Here is a 21,443-nt window from a genome sequence, read left to right on the forward strand (position 1 = left end):
TTTCTTTCTTTCTTTCTTTCTTTCTTTCTTTCTTTCTTTCTTTCTTTCTACCCTTCTCTATCTCTTTCTATCATCCCCCTCTCTCTGTCTCTTTTTTTCCTCTTTTATCTATCTATCTTCTCTCTGCTCCTCTCCAACCAGGGAATATAAAAGTGTCTGTTTTGGTTTGTTTATTGTCGTATAGTAGTAATAGCGGTAATAGTCGTGAAAAGAAAATAGAGAAAATGAAAATAAATGATAATGTGTGTGGGTTTTTTTTTTTTTTTTCAATCCAAATTCTTTATTTTTTAAAAAGGGACAGTTCACTCAACTCATTTACAGAAACACTTAGGTAGAATAATACAGTAATAATGGTGACAGCTCCTCTGAGGCGGACCAGTGAGAGTTTGCAGCCGTCGGTGCGCAGGTGCAGAGTAGACAGGTGCAGACAGGTGCAGCGCTGGAATGTGGAGGAGGAAGAGGAGGAGGAAGAGGAGGAGGAGGAGGTGAGGCCTCACCTGTCGGAGGGGGCGTGGCCAGCTCCATTTTCTCCGTCTGTCCCGAACAGACTTCACTGCACCAAACCGCTGAGTGACTGACTGAGTCTGGTTCACCTGCTGCTGCTGCGCTCCGGACCATGATCCAGGTCCAGATCCAGGTCCAGATCCAGGTCCAGATCCAGGTCCAGATCCAGGTCCAGATCCAGTTCCTCTGAGCTCTGACTTCTCCACTTCTCTTCTCCACGTCTCCACCTGCAGCCGCGGCCATGAGGAAGGGCGCTCTGCACCTCCTGGGCCGCAAGAACCACAACCTGTTCGATACCGGCGTCAAGATGAGGGACATGGGTGAGTCCGTCTGTCTCTCTGTGTCTCTGTCTGGATGGGATTGTACTTTATTGTCCCGAAAGGAAATTAGTTTTGGGCTCGGGGCCACTGCATACACAAGACAATACATACGAGACATACCTACAAAATACTTTCACACCTTTAACACGCATTCAAAACAGTACAGGGTGCTTCCACTCTATTACAAATAGGTCAGTATCTGAACCAGTTTCACACAAACACGAAACCAGCGCGACCTTTGTCCCGAGCGCTGTTGACACGGACACAACCACAGACACACGTCTATATGTGTTTATATATGACACATAGTCTGCTATAACATGTCTGTGTCTCCTAAAGTCTCCGGACTCAGCCTTTAGACAGGGACAGTGATTGACAGGTGTCACTGAGACCAGATGACCCGTGTGTGAAAGGCTCGTTGACACGTCAGTGTTGTTGTGAACATGTGGATGAACATCTGCACTGCAAAAACTCAACATCTTTCCAAGAATATTTGTCTTATTTCTTGTCAAAATGTCTCATTTCTAGTCAAAACTAAACTCTTTCCACTTAAAATCAGACTCATCACCTAAAAATGAACTTGTTTTTAGATCATTTTCACTTGTTTCAAACTTATTTTCACTTGAAAAGTATTTCAAGTGAAAATCTGCTTGAAAGAAGTAAAAAGTGTCTAAAAACAAGCTGCTTTTTATGTGATGAGTCTGATTTTTAGTATAATGAGATTTTTTTTTGACTAGAAACAAGACAAATAGGCCTATTCTTGGTAAGATTTAGAGTTTTTGCAGTGTTGTGAACATGTGGATGAACATCTGGAGGTTGTGTTGTTGGTGTTGGTTTGACTGATTATTAGACACAAGAGTTATAATAATCATATAGTGTATATAATAGACTGCAACACAACAGGCTGCTCATAGTGTGTTGTGTTTGTCACATGGTCAGACCACAAATGAGCACAAATCTGTTAATAACTCATTACTAATGTGACTTGTTCACTCTCAAAATCTTTCAAAGAATATTTGTCTTATTTCTTGTCAAAATGTCTCATTTCTAGTCAAAACTAATCTCTTTCCACTTAAAATAAGACTCATCACCTAAAAATGAACTTGTTTTTAGATCATTTTCACTTGTTTCAAACTAATTTTCACTTGAAATAAGTTTTTTGTGCTTGTAATAAGAAAGAAAAACTTGCTCCTTTATCAGATTTTTCTACATATTTTAAGTGAAAATCTGCTTAAGTGTCTAAAAACAAGCTACTTTTAATGTGATGAGTCTTATTTTGAGTAGAATGAGATTTGTTTTGACTAGAAATAAGACAAATATTCTTGGTAAGATATTTGAGTTTTTACAGTGCAGGAGTAAACGAGGCCTCTCAGCTCAGTCACATCTAGTTTTCACTTTCTCTGCTCCACTTCACATTTGATTCACAAGCGATAACTGGGAACGAGAGCAATCGCAATGCAAATCTACAACACGAGAGAGAGAGAACATTTGTCTATTCAAATCAGGCTGTCATTTGGATAGACTGGTCCACACTCAAGTGGTTTCTGTTGTTTGAGTGGCACCTTCATATCTCAGCAAAGGTTCAGTGTGATTGTTTAAAGAGAAAACTCTTTGCTTTAATAACCGGTTCCCATGCCGACACGACGAGGAGCCTAATGACTCTGAGTGTCAAGAGTCTGTCTCATCAGTCACTGGTTGAACCAACAACGTGACCGACGCTGGAATGAACAGCCGAGGAATGTGGAGCTTCTAAAAGATTCCTGTCAGCCGTCACAGGGATGAATGAGTTTCAGCCTCTTTTAATACAACTACGTCCAAAACAAGGTTCATGATGGGCTGAAACGTTGTGCAAAGTGTTAAAAGATTAACAACTTTAAAGGGACTGCCAACATTTTTTTTTTTCGTGTCTTGCCTCACTCCCGAGTCCATGACCAGCAGATAGACACCATCCTTTCGACTGTGCGTGCAGTAACAAGGGAGATAGAGCCGTATCGCCGTAATTAGCTTAGCTCAAACACTGGAAGTGTATGGGTAGTGTTAGCCTGCCTCCACCTAAAGTCGCTAATTAGCTTAGCTCAAACACTGGAAGTGTATAGGTAGTGTTAGCCTGCCTCCACCTAAAGTCGCTAATTAGCTTAGCTCAAACACTGGAAGTGTATAGGTAGTGTTAGCCTGCCTCCACCTAAAGTCGCTAATTAGCTTAGCTCAAACACTGGAAGTGTATGGGTAGTGTTAGCCTGCCTCCACCTAAAGTCGCTAATTAGCTTAGCTCAAACACTGGAAGTGTATGGGTAGTGTTAGCCTGCCTCCACCTAAAGTCGCTAATTAGCTTAGCTCAAACACTGGAAGTGTATGGGTAGTGTTAGCCTGCCTCCACCTAAAGTCGCTAATTAGCTTAGCTCAAACACTGGAAGTGTATGGGTAGTGTTAGCCTGCCTCCACCTAAAGTCATCAGAGAAACTCTTCAGCAACTCTAAACGGAAACCGGCGGGCCGATCTTCGTCTCAGAGCTGACAAAACTCTCCGGTAAGGCATCTTGAGCGGTCAAATGCCGCTAACGGGGCGAGATCGGTCAAAACGGAGGGTTCAAGCAAAGACGCTTTATTTTGGTTCAAGCTAGCTACATCGAGGGTAGGTTAGCTTCCTATTTCATAGTAAAAGCACAAATTCTATCGTCATGGTTTTCTGTATGTAAAGGGCAACGGGTGTTTTATTTTGTGAAAGTAACCGGAAGTGCGTTGGTCACAACGGCTAGCTTGAGTAGCGCCGAATTCGTCCCAACAAAATAGTAAACAGCTGGTATTTAGACAAATTAACGACACACTGCTGATCTAAACTGCTACTTTCTCTCCTAAACATGTTTGAAATGTGGATAAAGTGAAATATTTACAGAGTTTAGAGCTAAAATGAAATCAGCTTCTGACTGCTGATTTCAGCTCGGGTAGGAGGCAGGCTAACACTACCCATACACTTCCAGCGTTTGAGCTAAGCTAATTACGGGCGATACGGCTCTATCTCCCTTGTTGCTGCACGCACAGTTGAAAGGATGGTGTATATCTGCTGGTCATGGACTCGGGAGTGAGGCAAGACACGAAAAAAAATATTGGCGTATCCCTTTAAATGCAGTGAATGATCAGTGTTTATGATCCAGAGCTGTTAAGACAATGTAAATACTGAGTAAACTAGTGAACATGAATTCAAGTCAGTTATAAATCTGTGACACAATCTGTGAAGTTTGTTTTGTTGCTGTAACTTGGTTCAGAGATGGGAGTCGTCTGTTCCTCTGGACAGACACACAACTGTAACACAACTGTAACACAACTGTAACACAACGCTGACTGACGTCTACAGACCAACACTGACAGTCAGTTGATGGTTTCTAACACTGTGTTGTCGTCTTCTCCTCGTCCTCAGACAGCGACAGCGTGGAGCTGGTGCTGGACGCCGGCGCCATCCCAGAGTCGGGCACCGCCAGCGTCCGGGCCCGACCCACCGTCAAACACCGCACGGTCAGTCTGAGGCTCACACACACACACACACAGTTACCATCCACACCATGAACTCTGACATCCCATAACTACACAACTGCACAAACACAGATGAAGTGATAGTTAAGTGAAGTTATTAGGGCCACATTGAGGAAAACAAAACAAAACACAGACTTTGAGAAAAAAGTAATAACATTACGAGAATAAAGTCGTAAATTTATGACTTTATTCTCCAAGTTTGTGATTTTTTTATTTCTCAATGTGGCCCTAATACTCTGTTGTAAAGTCAAGTAAAGTTAAGTTAAGTTAAGTTAAGTGTATTGGTCCTGTAGTAAATGTGTCCTGGTGGGTTAAATGGTTAAAGTGCATCGCAACACAATGTCAACAAATATCAACACAAAAACCACCATCAACACAACAATGGACCACCAAAGGCCAGAAGGAGCCGTTAACTCTTTAGTGGAGAGTGTGGATGTGATGATGTAGCTAAAGAAACACTGTGAACAGGTAGCTACATTATCCTGTTATAAACTGTAACACACTGCAGTAAGTACAATAATACCAGTTGTGTTAATTAATAAGTAGAATATTGGTGATTATTATTCATTACTCCTTAATGGATCTGCATGGTGGTGAGGCAGAGAAGCCTGTGTGTACATGTGTTTGTATGCATGTATGTGTGTGTATATATATTTAGACAAAGGAGTGAGAGCTAACAAGCTGCTTCTTCTCACTCCTTTTCAAATATGTCATTTATTTTCTTTTTTCTGTGTTTTATTATTTTGTTGATTTCTATGTGATGTTGTGCAAAGAGGAGCAGAATGGAAGATTTATACTATTCGTAATAAACAGTAACAACCAAAGAAAGACATCATCACCCTTGTGAACGCCCACACAAGAGGTTAAATAGTGAGTCTCCACACCAGATAGTTGGACCAGTCCCAGCCTGGTCAGATGCTACATGAACTGATGAAGGTGAAACGTCTTCCTAGACAAATAACTAAGTCCAGTTGCTTTCCAATTAAAGCAGAAGTAAGTGATCCGGTGGTTTTGGCTAATGCTGCGTTCCAGGCAGGCTTTTGAAACCGTAAATTACAGCTTCAAGTCACGACTTACGACTTTGTAGCGTTCCAGGCAACCCACTCGTGTTTCTCCGACCTGTTTTACCGGTGAAAGTCACTATAACGGCCACTCGTAACTTCTGACCCGTGAACTCGTACCAGATCGAACTGGTACCACTTCACAGGTCGGAAAAACACCAGTTACGAGTTGCCTTGAACGCACCATAACGTCTTGTCAGCCGACGGAGTTAGCAGCCCCCGCCCTCGTCATGGATCTATTGGTGCTCGTCCCTACGTCACCACATTCAGGCGCATCCCTTGGCTGCACACACAGAGAGGACTGCCCCTTTATGCCGTTCTCTCTCCTCATTGGATAAAGGTTGTAGGATACAAGGAAAGTTTTCTCCTGGGCTCAGAGCAGAGCAGAGTGACTGACAGACCCGTGTTTCAGACCAAACACTCTATAGAAGTGATTGCTGTCGGAAGATACAACTATTTAAGACTTATATTAACACAAATATATCACTTACTTCTGCTTTAACCTCCTTTGAGATACTATGACCTGGACAAATGAGAATATGCACCGGCTTAACCAAAGAAAGGAAATAGAGTATATTGAAGTATTTCTGCTTTATTTAAACCGGTTAAATGAACCAATAGTTAATCAACGCTGAGGTTTTAATATTAAAGTAGTTTGTAGATGTTTAATGACCTGATCTGATCAGGGTTCAGATCTAAACTCTGTGTTTATACCTGCACCCTGATGAGGTCATGTGGCCGTGTCCACGCCTCGCTGCCGGGAGCGGCCTGGGACTGTGTGTGTGTCTGTGCATGTGTTGGACGGGACACACCCAGCAGACCTGGACCTCTGCTCCTCCTCCTCCTCTTCCTCCTCCTCCTCCTCCTCCTCCTCCTCCTCCTCCTGCTGCTGTGACACATGAAAACAGAACAAACAGAACCAATCAAACTGGATCGTCCAGCGTGTTTCAGCGCCACACCCTCCGTCTGCCTGTGGTCGAGCCTGGGTTCGTACAGGAAGTAACGTGTGTGTGTGTGTGGTTATTATCACCAACACACAGGGGAGTGGTGCTGTCGCTGTCAGCTCAGAGGAGTTTCATTCCCTCATGTTCTGGTTTAGTTGTGTAATATAACACAACACAAGTTTAAAGCTTCACACTGCAAAAACTCTACATCTTTCCAAGAATATTTGTCTTATTTCTTGTCAAAATGTCTCATTTCTAGTCAAAACTAAACTATTTTCACTTTAAATAAGACTCATCACCTAAAAATCAACTTGTTTTTAGATCATTTTCACTTGTTTCAAACTAATTTTCACTTGAAATAAGTAGAAAAATCTGACAGTGAAAGCAAGTTTTTTGTGCTTGTAATAAGAAAGAAAAACTTGCTCCACTATCAGATTTTTCTACTTATTTCAAGTGAAAATCTGCTTGAAAGAAGTAAAAAGTGTCTAAAAACAAGCTGCTTTTAATGTGATGAGTCTTATTTTAAGTAGAATGAGATTGTTTTGACTAGAAATAAGACAAATGTTCTTGGTAAGATTTTGAGTTTTTGTTCTGGATCATTTAAACGAATGTGAACTTCATCAGGAGTTACACAACGAGTCGACACGGTCAAATATGACTTGTGTTGTGTGAAGGACGTGTGTGTGTGTGTGTGTGTGTGTGTGTGTGTGTGTGTGTGTGTGTGTGAGTGACCCTTCGGCCTCGTGGACGTGTGTTGTGTTGTGTCAACAGTCTGTGTTTGTCTTCGCTGGCGTTTGAAGAGAACAGCAAATCTCTACACGCACACACACACACACACACACACACACACACAGGTTTCTTAGTGACAATGTGGTGAATAATAATAATAAAAGGTGTGTTTCCTCTGATTCACCAGCTGCTCCTCATCTGTGAAATATGTGAACGTGTGTTTCCGTAGCAACGTGTCACCTCCAGTTTCACTGAGACAAACATTCAGGAAACATTTATTAGTTATTCTTTAATTAACAGAGTTCACCCTACTAAAGGGCATTTAACTGAAGTCTGAAGGTTTTAGAAACCAGACTTTACCAGACCGTGGTTGTTGAGAATCAAACCGAGCTGTGACTGTGACGACGTGAGCTGAGCTGAGCTGTAATGAACCGTGTTAATCTGAACTCGGCTCGGAGCGGGAACTGGTTTGTTCAGTTCAGTCGTCTGGGAACGAAGAGAAAACAACTCCTCACTCCGTCTAGAGAGGAAAACTCTGCTTTATGTCACGTTCAGGCTGGAGGAAGAGGTTTAACAGACTGAAGCTTCCCTTTAAACATACATCTGCTTTAAGTCAAAGTCAAAGTCAAGTCAAAATCTTTATTTATTACGCACATAGGAATTTCTGTACGGTTGTTCCAGGTCAGGTGGAGAAACACCCAAAGACATACAAGACACAATGAAAAACAGTTAAAAAAAGGACAAGGACATCAAATGTATAAAAAGGCCAGAGATCTATGTAAGTATATGTAAGTCAAAAGTCAAAAGTGTTTATTGTCATTTATTTACAGTGGAAAGGTGAGTTTCCCTGACAATGAAATTCTTACGTTGCTGTCCACGTCACAAAACGCCAGCAATTATAAAAACTAGGTATGAAAATAGACAATTAAAAGCAGCAATAATACAACAACAGCAATGACAGCAACAGTAAAACTAATGTGTATTTCTGTTGCAGGTGTAAAACTGTGGCATTCACAAAGCAAGGAACTGACAAGTTGTAGGAGCAGAGTATCTCAGTTTAAGAAGATGTTTATAAAAGAAAAAATAAGTGACTATGAAAAAGAAGAAGGAGAAAAGAGAGACAGACAAGTTGTGTTCACTGCTACTTTTTTGTTCTTATTTCATGTTTCTTCATCTTTAATTCTCTGTAACAGTGTGTAGCACTGGTGTTGTGTTGGTATCTGAGCTAATGTAGTTATAACTACAGAAAGGAGCAGGAATCATACGTTTTCCTTCATCCTGCTCCTTATGTAAATGTAATGTGTGCAATCATTAATAAACAGACATGCAGGGTCGTTGTATAGGGGAGAAAGGTGATGATAACTCTAGGGGCCCAGCGCCCAGTGGGGCCCATAAAAAACCCCAGTAGTCTAATCTTTGTATGACTGATTTATTCTGCGTAAGACCCTGACTAATACTCATAGTACACTGTAAAAACTCAACATCTTTCCAAGAATATTTCTCTTATTTCTTGTCCAAATGTCTCATTTCTAGTCAAAACTAATCTCTTTCCACTTAAAATAAGACTCATTACCTAAAAATTTACTTGTTTTTAGATAATTTTACTTAAATTCACAATAAATAGAAAAATCTGCCAGCGAAAGCAAGTTTTTTTGTGCTTGTAATAAGAAAGAAAAACTTGCTCCACTATCAGATTTTTCTACTTATTCCAACTGAAAATCTGCTTGAAAGAAGTAAAAAGTGTCTAAAAACAAGCTGCTTTTTTATGTGATGTGTCTTATTTTAAGTAGAATGAGATTAGTTTTGACTAGAAATTACATTTTGACAAGAAATAAGACAAATATTCTTGCTAAGATACTTGAGTTTTTGCAGTGTAATGCTGCATCAGCATCAAAATAAAGAAGGCTAAATAAAAAACAATAATACATACGTAGTCTAAGAAAAAAAGAGGAAAAGTTAGGGGGAGGGGCCCACTTTAGTATTCTTTAAGGGGGCCCAGAATTCCTAGCAACGGCCCTGCAGACATGTAAATGAAGAGAGTGAAGCACCAGTCTGACGCTGTCTTTCTCTCCCTCTCTCAGACGTCTGACAGTTTCCAAGGCTTCGCCGTGCCGACCCCCACGGTGCCGGTCCTGCCCCCGGCCCCCGCCAACGGCCCCAAGGTCAACGGCTCAGGTGAGCGACCGCCGACACGACACTGCTGTTGTTGGTTCAACACTGTGAACGGTGACGGACGGAGAGACGGACGGAGGTTCCTTCACCTGTTGGAGCAGCTCCATGTTTGATCAGGAAGTTTCTCAACAACCGGTGAATGTGTCCAAACAGTCGACCAGCTGGAAGTTTCTTTACTGATCTGTAGAGTCTGAGTGGAAATCACTGACAGATATCTCTGGTACATGACTGGAATCCTTAGAGACACCACTGAACTCACATAGTGTAGAGTAGAAACAGTATAAACTTTGAGTTTTTGCATGTAGCCACTCACCTCAGATAGCCGAACTCTGAAACATCCCAGAAAGACATTACTATCCCATCACAGAGAGAAACTAACACTTTGTCCTTGTTGTGATGATTTCTTTACTAAAATAAACGGTGGAGCAGAGCAGTGGTGATGTCCAACATATCTCTGACTGTTTATTGTTGTAAATAAATCATCACGAGTCAATACCATAGATATTTGGTTGTTTTCTGAATGTTTGTTGTGGTTGAAGGAATTGCCCCCATGGGTTAGCATTGTGGCTATCGCTAGCGCCGGGTAGCCATGGTAACCGGAGCGTACCTATGTTCCCCAGGTCCAATGTTCCCCGACCCTTTTATTTTAGAAAAAGCGGGGAACGTAGGACCCTTTTTGGGGGAAAAGTGGGGAACGTGGGACCCTTTTTGGGGGAAAAGTGGGGAACGTGGGACCCTTTTAGGGGGAAAGTGGGGAACATAGGACCCTTTTTGGGGAAAAGTGGGGAACGTGGGACCATTTTTGGGGAAAAGCGGGGAACGTGGGACCCTTTTTGGGGAAAAGTGGGGAACGTGGGACCCTTTTTGGGGGAAAGCGGGGAACGTGGGACCCTTTTTGGGGAAAAGTGGGGAACGTGGGACCATTTTTGGGGAAAAGCGGGGAACGTGGGACCCTTTTTTGGGGAAAAGCGGGGAACGTGGGACCATTTTTGGGGAAAAGCGGGGAACGTAGGACCCTTTTGGGGGAAAGTGGAGAACATAGGACCCTTTTGGGGGAAAGTGGGGAACATAGGACCATTTTGGGGGAAAAGCGGGGACGTTGTACGTTCCCCGGTCACATACAAAGTGGGGAACATAGGTATGCTCCCCCAATAGACCAGAGCGGCTTTTTTATGCAAATGAGAATGACTGATGCATCCTGGGTAATTTAGGGCAGCATTGAAAAGTTCAGCCTAACTGGCTTGACAAACTAACTAACAAAAAGTTGTGTATTAACAGGCTATTTACAGACAACACTGAGCCAAAACCTCCCCGGTGATTCCACCAAATACGTGTAGATGTCTGGGTCAGACATTTCTGGCCACTGTGTGGAGTCATTGATCACTGTGGGAGGCTAAAGGAGCATACCGCTAGATTCATTCATTGTAGTTTTTCAAGATAGCGTGAACGGTGGGTTTCAAAGAGGGTGTCAAAATAATTATGAGACATAGTGCTACAAAAGAAACACAAAATAAAACATTCAAATTGATTGTTAGTTAGTCTACGCTCCATCAACACAAAAAGCCACTGAGTGCAATGTAAAAATGCCGGGTGCTGCCCCTAAATTACCCAGGATGCATCAGTCATTCTCATTTGCATAAAAAAGCCGCTCTGGTCTATGGTGTAACTCTGCTTTGCCTGCATTAATTTTAGTCGTGTTTTTTGCCAACACTGGGAGACCATCAGGACAACGATGTAGCGTCTCGGCCTCACCATCTCTCTTCTTCCTCTCCAGTGGGAGGAGAGAGTCTGTCCAGCGGATCGGTGGTTTCTGGTCTCGACCTGGTGGAGGGGGAGATGTTTGTCCCCCCGCCCCCCTCCATGGCTCCTCCCCCGCCCCCCCCGGGCCCCTTCATCCCTCCTCCAGACTTCTTCGGGGACCTCAGCGATGTGGACGTCGTGTCCCTCAGACCCCCCTCCATGGCTCCTCCTCCCCCTCCGACCCCCCCCACGGTGGCGCCGTCCTATGGTCCTACTCTACCTCAGGAACTCAGGTCTGCTACAACAACAGTATCTTCTTTTAAAAGCAGACTAAAAACATTTCTTTTTTCACAAGCTTTTAGTTTTTAATTGTTGTTTTTCTTTAACTTGCAATATTTCCCTCTATCCTAACAAGTTTTTTAGTTTTTAAATTGTTGTTAATCTGCAACACTTTCTTCTTATTGTTTTCTTATTGTGTTTTTTCTATACGTATTTTACGAGCTGTATAGTCTACTTGCCAGCCCATAGGGCCCCATTGTACTAGCTGTATATGTGACAAATAAAGTACCTTTACCTTTACCTTTACTTTTATTGTGAACCCGGAAATGTTGAGTACCCCAAAGTTTTAAGTTAGAAATAGATAGTATGGGTCCCCAGTATTCAGAAACTGCCAGATGCTAACTTATATATATTGGACAATTAGCATAATTGACATAATTAGCATAAATGAGGATAATTGCCTATATGGGCAATAGGGGTGTGCATTGGCACTGCCCTCACGATTCGATTCGATTCGATTACGATTCAGCAGGTAGCGATTCGATTCGATTCGATTCGATTCGATTCTACGATGCATTGCGATGCATTGCGATGCATCAAAATTCTACTGCACAACACGGCAAATTTTTCATCAGTCATGAGATATTGAACAACAGATTTTATCGGCTGCTATGTATTATCACTCTCCTGTATCTTTGACATAAATGTCATTAAATAAAATAAAATTGAATGGTACAGGTATTGGATATGGGATTTTCAAACCTGAAAAAGAAAACATAAATCACTTCTAGGGCTGCCCCCAAAAATTAGCCGACCAAAATTTCATTGGATGATTGGTCGCAGGAAAAAACAAACAAACCTTTGGAGCCGTGTCTTGTCAATATTAACTCAAAATCAATATGAATGACTACGGGGCTTTTATTTTGAAGGGCCAGATACAGGAAGTCGTGACACTTTCTGTTGTGGTTGTTTTTACACGGCACGGCAGGTCTCTCTCTCTCTCTGCATCAGAGACCCCCCAGCCTGAGCTCAGTCACTCCCCCTCCTCTACTGTGTTTATTGGTGATAAAGGGGCCTGTAGCTACTGTCTGTAGTGACGGTAAAACCCGACCGGCTTGTTGAGTCTCGGACCCGACACGACCGGACTCATGAGCGTTAATTAATTAATTCTCAACCCGACCGCGGGTGAAAAATAAAAAAAGGAAAAAGAAAGCCAGCGGCAACACTGCTACTGCTGGTGCTGCCGCTTAGCATGTAGCTACTACCGGAAGTGACCAGATTTTAACTGCCAGTGGGCCGATTTTGATGGATTTCAAAATCTGGTCACTTCCGGTTTAGACAGCCATTTTGAATTTTGAAAATGTCAGAAATGGATTCAGCATCATCAATAACCTCTAAAACCACACTAATATTGCCCAGATCAGCCAAGTCAATTTTGTTGAAATATTGCCCATATAGGCCATTATGCTTATTTATGCTAATTATGTCAATTATGCTAATTGTCCAATATATATAAGTTAGCATCCGGCAGTTTCTGAATACTGGGGACCCATACTATCTATTTCTAACATAAAACTTTGGGGTACTCAACATTTCCGGGTACTCATTGTTGGCAAGTAGACTAGTAATGTTGTTTTATTTGAGTTTGCGCTTGTCGCATGAAATGTGCTATATAAATAAAATTGTTGTTGTTGTCCCCCCCCCAGCCCCCCCGTTGCCGTTGTCGCCAACAACAACAACAACGTCCCTCAACATCCCAGATTCGCCCCCCCACCGCCACCCCCCACCACCACCACCACGGAGAAGCAACAACACAAGACGTTTAAGACCCCCCCCCTGAAGCCCGTCAGACTGTCCTCGGTGTCCAACATCGACTCTCCGCCGCCGACCCCGGCCCCCCCTCCCCCGGCGCACACACCCACGCTCTCCACCTTCAACCCCCAGAACGCGGCGAAGCTCTACGACGCCTCTAAGACCCCCTCCCCCCTCCTGGGCGGCTGCAACACGCCCCCCCCCAGACCTAAACCAATGCTGCTGCTGGAGGACTCTGGATCGGTCCACCGCTCCTCGCCGCCGCTCGTCCAGGTCGACGCCAAGGAGCCCAGAGTCTCCACGCCCCCCCCCAGACTGGACGCCAAGCAGCCCAGAGTCTCCACGCCCCCCCCCAGACTGGACGCCAAAGAGCTGACCCCCCCCTCCCACCCTCCGCCCCCAGAGCCAAACAAGGAGCGTGTGAAGGTAAATGGTGCTTTTTTTTAAAGGGGACATATTCTGCTCATTTCTGCTTCTTGACATGGTACCTTGATGTCTAACACCTCGTCCTGACTAGAGCACTGTAACAGAGAGTAAGGACAGCATCGGTCCAATGGAAGCGCCTCCTGGTGGAGGAATATGGGTTTCGCCCAAGAAGTGACATCTCTGCATTGTTGGTGAATGAGCAGTGTGGTGTTTTCAATAATTTAAGGACATTTATAGATCACCCACGTTAATAGCATCATTGAGGATCCTTTACAGATAAACATTAACACATAGGATAGTAAAAAAAAACAGTTGTCTACATGAATGTTTCAATCTACATTTTGTAATAAACAAATTATAAGTATAATCTGATATGACCAAGACACCTAAAAACAAAAACACGGCCGTTTTCATCAATTTACCAGCAAGTGGGCAACACACATACATGGGAGTGAATGGGTTTTCTGGGCGCTTTTGCAACACCCATATCCTGCCACTAGGGGCGCAAAACCCTTAAACCCTTAAACCCTTAAACCCTTACACCCTTAAACCCTTAAACTGAGCAAGCGAAACGGCAACGAAAACTCGCGTGAAGGTCCAGTCCTGATATGCAGCGTGACGATTTTGTGGCGAGTATATTCTATTGGTTTAGAATCCAAACCAATCAAATTATCGAGGGACGTAGCTACACAAACTTGTGGCGCTATTTTGAGATTCCTGGTATTTGCTGGTTGCTGTTTCTCACATCTCTGAGTGTTTTTTCCTCTCATATTCTCCTCTCTCTGATAACTAGCTTGTCAACAACAATGCGAGCGATAATTTCAGGGTTGAGCGACATCGCTGGACGGTGCGACGTCGCTCGCGGCGTCAGGACAGGCTGATTGAAAAGTAGCTACGCATTCTAATCACTTTTCCTCGCTCGCATCGCTGTCGCATCGCTGTATGTCAGGACGAGGTGTAAAAGTAACGTTAGTAACATGCTTTGGTCAGAAAAACCAAAAGATTGAGCACAGCTGGGTTCTCTACACACCAGTTTCACAGCCCTGCTCTAAACGGTCGGTTTAGAGTCTTCGCTCTGGTAGCCGAGGTAACCATGGTAACCATGGGAGCGAGGGCTTCAATATTCACATCACCCGGCTTGTGATGTAATAAGCCGGGTGAAATTAAATTGGCTTGTTAAGAGACACATTTTCTGAGTATGGCAGTTTACAAAATGTTGACGTAGTCGTCAAAACTTACGTTTAAGGGGTGAGGAGGCAAATACACATACTAAAGCTATGAAAAAGTGAGTTTTGCATAATATGTCCCCTTTAAAGTATATTTTTGGCTTTTTTGCCTTTATTTGATACATCAGTAGAGATAGACAGGAAAGGGGGAGGCCCGAAAAAAATTAAATAAGTCTATATTTCAAACTTGTTAGTAGCGGAAGCTCCTCTTCCCGGTTCGTCAAATTGGACCAAATTGGACAAACCGGGAAGGGGAGCTTCCGCTACAAACAAGCTTGAAATATGGGCTTATTTAATTTTTTTCGGGACAATTTCGCATTTTGGGGCTTCAATACAAGTCGGACATTACAGACGAGGAACATGGAGGTATTTGGATGTTTGGTGTGTCTTTTTGTTACGAAGACAGTTGGTATCCATTTGCAACCGTTAAGAAAATGATCTAAAAACAAGTTAATTTTTAGGTGATGAGTCTTATTTTAAGTGGAAAGAGATCAATTTTGACAAGAAATGAGACAATTTGAGAAGAAATAAGACAGATATTCTTGGTAAGATCTTGAGTTTTTGCAGTGCAGGGGCTAATAAAGATATCTTTGACTCTTTGAAGGAGGCGGCTTCGACGCAGCAGGAAATGACCAAACCGCCCCCGACTCCGACTCCGATTCCTCCTCAGGAATCCCCTCAGCTGCCCAGAGGGTCCGGCCCCCCTCCCGAGAAGCTCGGAGCGTCTCCGCGGCCTCAGTTCAGTCCGCTGCTGGACCGTAAACTACGCAACCTGAGGAGCAGCGGCAGCGAGAGCAGCGGGACACAGCGGGACGGACCGGTGGCGTCTCCGCTGGCGCTGCTCATGGCCGCCAAGGAGAGGGACAAACTCCGGTCGGCCCCCTCCCTGTCCCGGGAAAACAGCAGCGCCAGGAAGACCAACGAGCAGCAGCAGCCGAGCTCCAGCATCTGGGAAAACAGCAGCACCAGGAAGACCGAGCAGCAGCTGAGCTCCAGCATCCGGCCCAGCGACTCCAACCCCAACTCCTTCATCGTCGTCCCGCGGTCAAACTCCTCAAACTCGTCTCTTTCGCTGCAAGACCGAGTCCAGGACGGTCCGGTCCGACACACGCAGACGGTTCAGACTCCAGAGAAGAAGTCCGGCGTTCCTGCTGCTGCGTGTCCCGGTCAGATCCCAGCGGAGCAGCAGAAACCCCCCAGGACTGAAGCTGCTGCTGCTGCTGAAGCTGCTGCTCGGCCCGGTGAGGCCGGTAGAGCAGAAGCAGACGACGTCGTCACGATGCCGCTGCTGCTGCCTCCGCCTCCAGAGTTCGACGACTTCGACGACCTATTAGACGAGGAGGTCCCGGTGCCCCCCCCCTCCGTGCCTCCACCCGACCCCCCTGCTGTGAAGAAGGCTCCAGCTCCGCCTGCGACCCCCCCACCTCCGGCAGCCCCACAGCCCCCCCCTCCTCCTCCCACCGCCGGCAGACCGAAGCCCCCGGTGCTGCAGACGAAGCCCCCCCCCCGTCCCTGCCAGCCCCCCCCAGCAGCAGCAGCAGCAGCAGCTGTCCAGCCTGTCGGCCAGTCAGGCCACGCTGCTCAGCATCCTGCAGAAGAAGATGTTGGAGATGGACCACAGGATGTCCCCAGCCAAGGTTTGGTTTGATTTGGTTGGTTGATTGGTTGGTTGGTTGATTGGTTGATTGGTTGATTGGTTGGTTGGTTGGTTGATTGATTGGTTGGTTGATTGGTTGGTTGGTTGATTGGTTGATTGGTTGGTTGGTTGGTTGATTGATTGGTTGGTTGATTGGTTGGTTGGTTGATTGGTTGATTGGTTGATTGGTTGGTTGGTTGGTTGGTTGGTTGGTTGATTGGTTGATTGGTTGGTTGATTGGCTGGTTGATTGGTTGATTGGTTGGTTGGTTGGTTGGTTGGTTGGTTGATTGGTTGATTGGTTGGTTGATTGGCTGGTTGATTGGTTGATTGGTTGGTTGCTTGGTTGGTTTATTGGTTGATTGATTGTTGATTGGTTGATTGGTTGGTTGGTTGATTGATTGGTTGGTTGATTGGTTGGTTGATTGGTTGATTGGTTGGTTGATTGATTGATTGATTGATTGATTGATTGATTGATTGATTGATTGATTGATTGATTGATTGATTGATTGATTGATTGATGTGTTTATTTCGAATATGAAAATAAAATAATAAAAAAAGACAAAACATTTAAACATGGGATATAGAATACATATTCGAAAAGGAGTGAGAAGAAGTAAAACTTATAAACTCCCACCCCCTCTCCTTATATATGACTAACTAAGATCCTTGTCTAAACATCAAACATCATGGTTTGATTTTTGTTCGTTGCAGTTTGTAAACAAAACATTGAAACTTAACTCCCTCCTCTCGGGCTAAGGCAAGGCAAGGCAATTTTATTAGTATAGCCCGTTTTTACCACCAGTTTGTCTCAAAGGGCTTTACATCCCATCATAACAACATCCTCTGCCCTTAGACCCTCACATCCACTGAGGAAAAACTCCATAGAAAACCCTTTTAACAGACTGGTTCATGGGAAGAGAGAGCAGACCAGCTTAATGGGAGGACTGGATGGCAGACTGGTTCATAGGAAGAGAGAGCAGACCAGCTTAATGGGAGGACTGGATGGCAGACTGGTTCATAGGAAGAGAGGACAGACCAGCTTAATGGAGGACTGGATGGCAGACTGGTTCATAGGAAGGGAGGGCAGACCAGCTTAATGGGAGGACTGGATGGCAGACTGGTTCATAGGAAGGGAGGACAGACCAGCTTTTGGGCACAAAACTCCAGACCCAACCTTTAAGTTAATGCACATTTTTATATCCTCTTCTAGTCTATTCCACATTTTTACACCACAAACAGAGATGCTCTTCAGATACTTCTCAGAGTGGAGTGGATGGTCGGCTGTTTAAAGTTACAGTTCCCTCTTAAATCGCATGTGAATAGGTGGCCGAGTCCAGCGGCGGTGACGACTGGGACGGCCCGTCGTCCACTGAGGACACCAAGGTCCCCGTTGTCCCCGTTGTCCCCAGAGCGCCGACACCGAGCAAGACCGGCCCCCCCGTGGCCAACAAGGCCGCCACCATGGACATGAGGGAACTGGAGAACAAAGTGGCCCAGAAATACCAGGAGACGTCGTCCCTGAGGAGTCCAACCAGGTGAGACACGTTCACGCTGTAGACATAAGGCCCATTTATACCCTACGGTAAAAACGGATACGGACACTTTCGTCCGTATCCGGAGGTCGTTTCATCCGTCAGTGGATCCGTTGCCTCTGAGCTTACGAGTCCGGAGTGCTCCGGATGAAACGGAGCACTACCACCGGTAACCGGGGTGGCGGTATTGAGTCAGAAGCAGAGAAAAGTCACTCCATTACGAAAATCGGCGAAGAAGTCAGAAAATGCCAGAAAATGCCAGAAATTCAAAGAAGGATGAGAACACGAGAGTAAACCATGGAGTAAACATTGAACATTTAAAAACGGTGCAGAATCTGGAGAAGACATGTGACTTGGTGAGAGGGAACATACATTTAATGTTGGTGCCAGTAATGACAGCGTTCGTTGACATGGCAACATTTGCCGTGTCAACGACTCTGTAATTAGACACACACTGCCGCCTAGAGGAAAAGTTGCGTTACGTCCATAAAAACGGTTAAACCGGACGGAGGTATGTAGGCCAGTTACGGAGACAACGTTTGATACGGACGGACGACATTCATCCGTATCCGGAGGTATAAACCAGCCTATAGACTGCTGGTTCTCTAACTTTTTTATATCAAGGACCCAAAACTGACACAAATTAGACCACGGACCCCCATTGGACAACACACCAGAAATACACAATCAAAACTTTTGATTATTGTTTGACTTTTAAGAAACTTGTAATACAAAAAAAATTACTTTTCATGTATACTTTCATTGTGTAAAGTTTCATTGTGGTAGGAGTAAAGGGGGAAAAAAACCCTATTTGGGTGTATTTTGGGCATATTTGATAAGTGTGTGGCTCATTTGCATATTCAAATTCATTTTCAAAGAAACTTGTAATACAAAAAATGTTACATTTCATAGATACTTTCATTGTGTAAAGTTTCATTGTGGTAGCAGTAAAGGAAAAAAATAGCCCCATTGGGATGTATGTATTGTTCTCTGGCCTTATTGGCATCATAGACTTTATATAGAGTAAATCAATCTTGGATTGATGAGAATTAAACATATTTCCCCAACTAGGATTTCTTAGGACTTTTAGTATGTTGTTCTGGACACCTCATAGAAATGATGTATGGTGAAAAACATTCTGTTACAGTTAGTCTGTCGGAAAACGCTATTTTGCCTGGACTGTTTAGTTAGATAGTTTTGTTGTACTGGGTATACTGAAATATTTATGCATTTTCAGTGGGTATACTGAGTAAACCTCAGTATCACATAGACTACACCACTGGTTCTGACCAAGTTTTCACTCATGATCCTGAACGTTGTCGTCTTCCTTTCTTTCTCAGCAACGGCCGGTCCAAGCACCAGTACGGGATGACCTTCACCGTGCGGCCGGGCACCAAACAGCCCATCACGCCCGCCAGCAGAGCCGAGTCGTAAACCACGTTTCCACCTGAAGAACCAGGAACCTTTAACTCCTGAGTCGTTTAGTCCCCGGAACTAAAAGGTTCCTGTTTTCTCACTGCAAAAACTCAAAATCTTACCAAGAATATTTGTCTTATTTCTAGTCAAAATGTCATTTCTAGTCAAAACAAATCTCATTATACCTGAAATAAGACTCATCACATAAAAAGTAGCTTGTTTTTAGACACTTTTTACTTCTTTCAAGCAGATTTTCACTTGAAATAAGTAGAAAAATCTGATAGTGGAGCAAGTTTTTCTTTCTTATTACAAAGACAAAAAACTTGCTTTCACTGGCAGATTTTTCTACTTATTTCAAGTGAAAATTAGTTTGAAACATGTGAAAATGATCTAAAAACAAGTTAATTTTTAGGTGATGAGTCTTATTTTAAGTGGAAAGAGATTAGTTTTGACTAAAATTGAGACGACAAGAAATAAGACAAATATTCTTGGAAAGACTTTGAGTTTTTGCAGTGCTGCTGTCGTCTGCGTTTCCACCGAGGCCCAAAGTCCCTAAATGAAGCCCACTCGTCTCTAAGTTTCACATACAAGAAGAAGTTACATGATTGGTTACTCCATTCCCTCAAGAAATAAAATAAAATAAAATAAAAAAGGCCAGCGGAGTGGAGAGACCATAAACCACCAGCGAGTTCACAACGTTGTGAACATTTGGTTTCCCAGCAGATTCATTTTTTATTTATATCTGGTGGAAAACAATCGAACAAACCCACACAAAAAAAGACAAAACAGTGGCGTCATAGCTGGAATTGACCCTCGTCCTACCGCCGCTGCTACACTGCAAAATCTCAACATCTTACCAAGAATATTTGTCTTATTTCTAGTGAAAAACAATCTCATTCTACTTAAAATAAGACTCATCACATTAAAAAGCAGCTTGTTTTTAGACACTTTTTACTTCTTTCAAGCAGATTTTCACTTGAAATAAGTAGAAAAATCTGATAGTGGAGCAAGTTTTTCTTTCTTATTACAAACACAAAAAACTTGCTTTCACTGGCAAATTTTTCTACTTATTTCAAAGTAAAGTTTGTTTGAAACAAGTGAAAATGATCTAAAAACAAGTTCATTTTTAGGTGATGAGTCTTATTTTAAGTGGAAAGAGATTAGTTTTGACTAGAAATAAGACAAATATTCTTGGAAAGATGTGGAGTTTTTGCAGTGTGGAACTACATTTTGATCCTGTTTGCTGCGGTGGAAGCGTGGCTGTAGATAAACGTCTGTGCAGCGGCCTCATGTGGTCGTGTAACCAGAACGACAGGGAAAAGGCACTTCGAACACATTAGTTACATGAATATGGTTAGAAAGTTAAATGTGTTGTTAATATGTGTATAATAATGGTGTGCTCCGTTAGGAATGAATGCAGTGCTCAGTCTGTGGAGGAAACAGTCCAACGTGTTCATCGTTAAAGGGATAGTTCACCCTAGAATGATATTTCGCTCATTATCTACTCACCCTCATGTTGACTAAGGGCTGGAAGAAGTCTCAGAGTCCACCGTCCCTTCTCTGAGTTACAGGGGGTCTCGGCGTAGCAGTGCATGTCCATATAACGGTTGCAAAGGGACACCAGAGCTCTTCGTAAAAAAACACACACAAAAAAAACATCCAAATACCTCCATGCTGCTCGTATGTAATGTCCGTCTTGTGCTGAAGCCCCAAATTGCGTAATTGTCCCGAAAAAAATTAAATAAGTCTATATTTTAAGCTTGTTTGTAGCGGAAGCTTCTCGAAGCTCCTCTTCCTGGTCCGTCCAAATCTCGCGTGATTCGCAGTAACCGCACTGACGCATGCTGACGCCGGCGCAAATCACGCGAGATTTGGACGGACCAGGAAGAGGAGCTTCGAGAAGCTTCCGCTACAAACAAGCTTAAAATATAGACTTATTTAATTTTTTTCGGGACAATTACGCAATTTGGGGCTTCAGCACAAGACGGACATTACATACGAGCATCATGGAGGTATTTGGATGTTTTTTGTGTGTGTTTTTTTACGAAGAGCTCTGGTGTCCCTTTGCAACCGTTATATGGACATGCACTGCTACACCGAGACCCCCTGTAACTCAG

At 43.7% G+C, this 21,443-nt stretch overlaps 1 protein-coding gene across 1 annotated transcript; it reads left to right on the forward strand.

Annotated features, from left to right (window-relative positions):
* The first annotated feature begins 548 nt into the window (after window positions 1-548).
* Window positions 549-19,619, forward strand: LOC146986721 (uncharacterized). Its single transcript, XM_085777868.1, is given in 10 exon segments — window positions 549-625; window positions 674-824; window positions 4,239-4,333; window positions 9,167-9,260; window positions 11,032-11,290; window positions 12,983-13,514; window positions 15,345-16,280; window positions 16,282-16,377; window positions 17,702-17,913; window positions 19,251-19,619. Coding segments are annotated over 9 exon segments (2,397 nt in total). The 5' UTR covers window positions 549-625; window positions 674-745; the 3' UTR covers window positions 19,345-19,619.
* Window positions 19,620-21,443: the final 1,824 nt, after the last annotated feature.

Source organism: Trachurus japonicus, chromosome 5 (assembly GCF_045865225.1).
Source record: "Trachurus japonicus isolate A0001 chromosome 5, Traja_1.0".
NCBI lineage: Eukaryota > Metazoa > Chordata > Actinopteri > Carangiformes > Carangidae > Trachurus > Trachurus japonicus.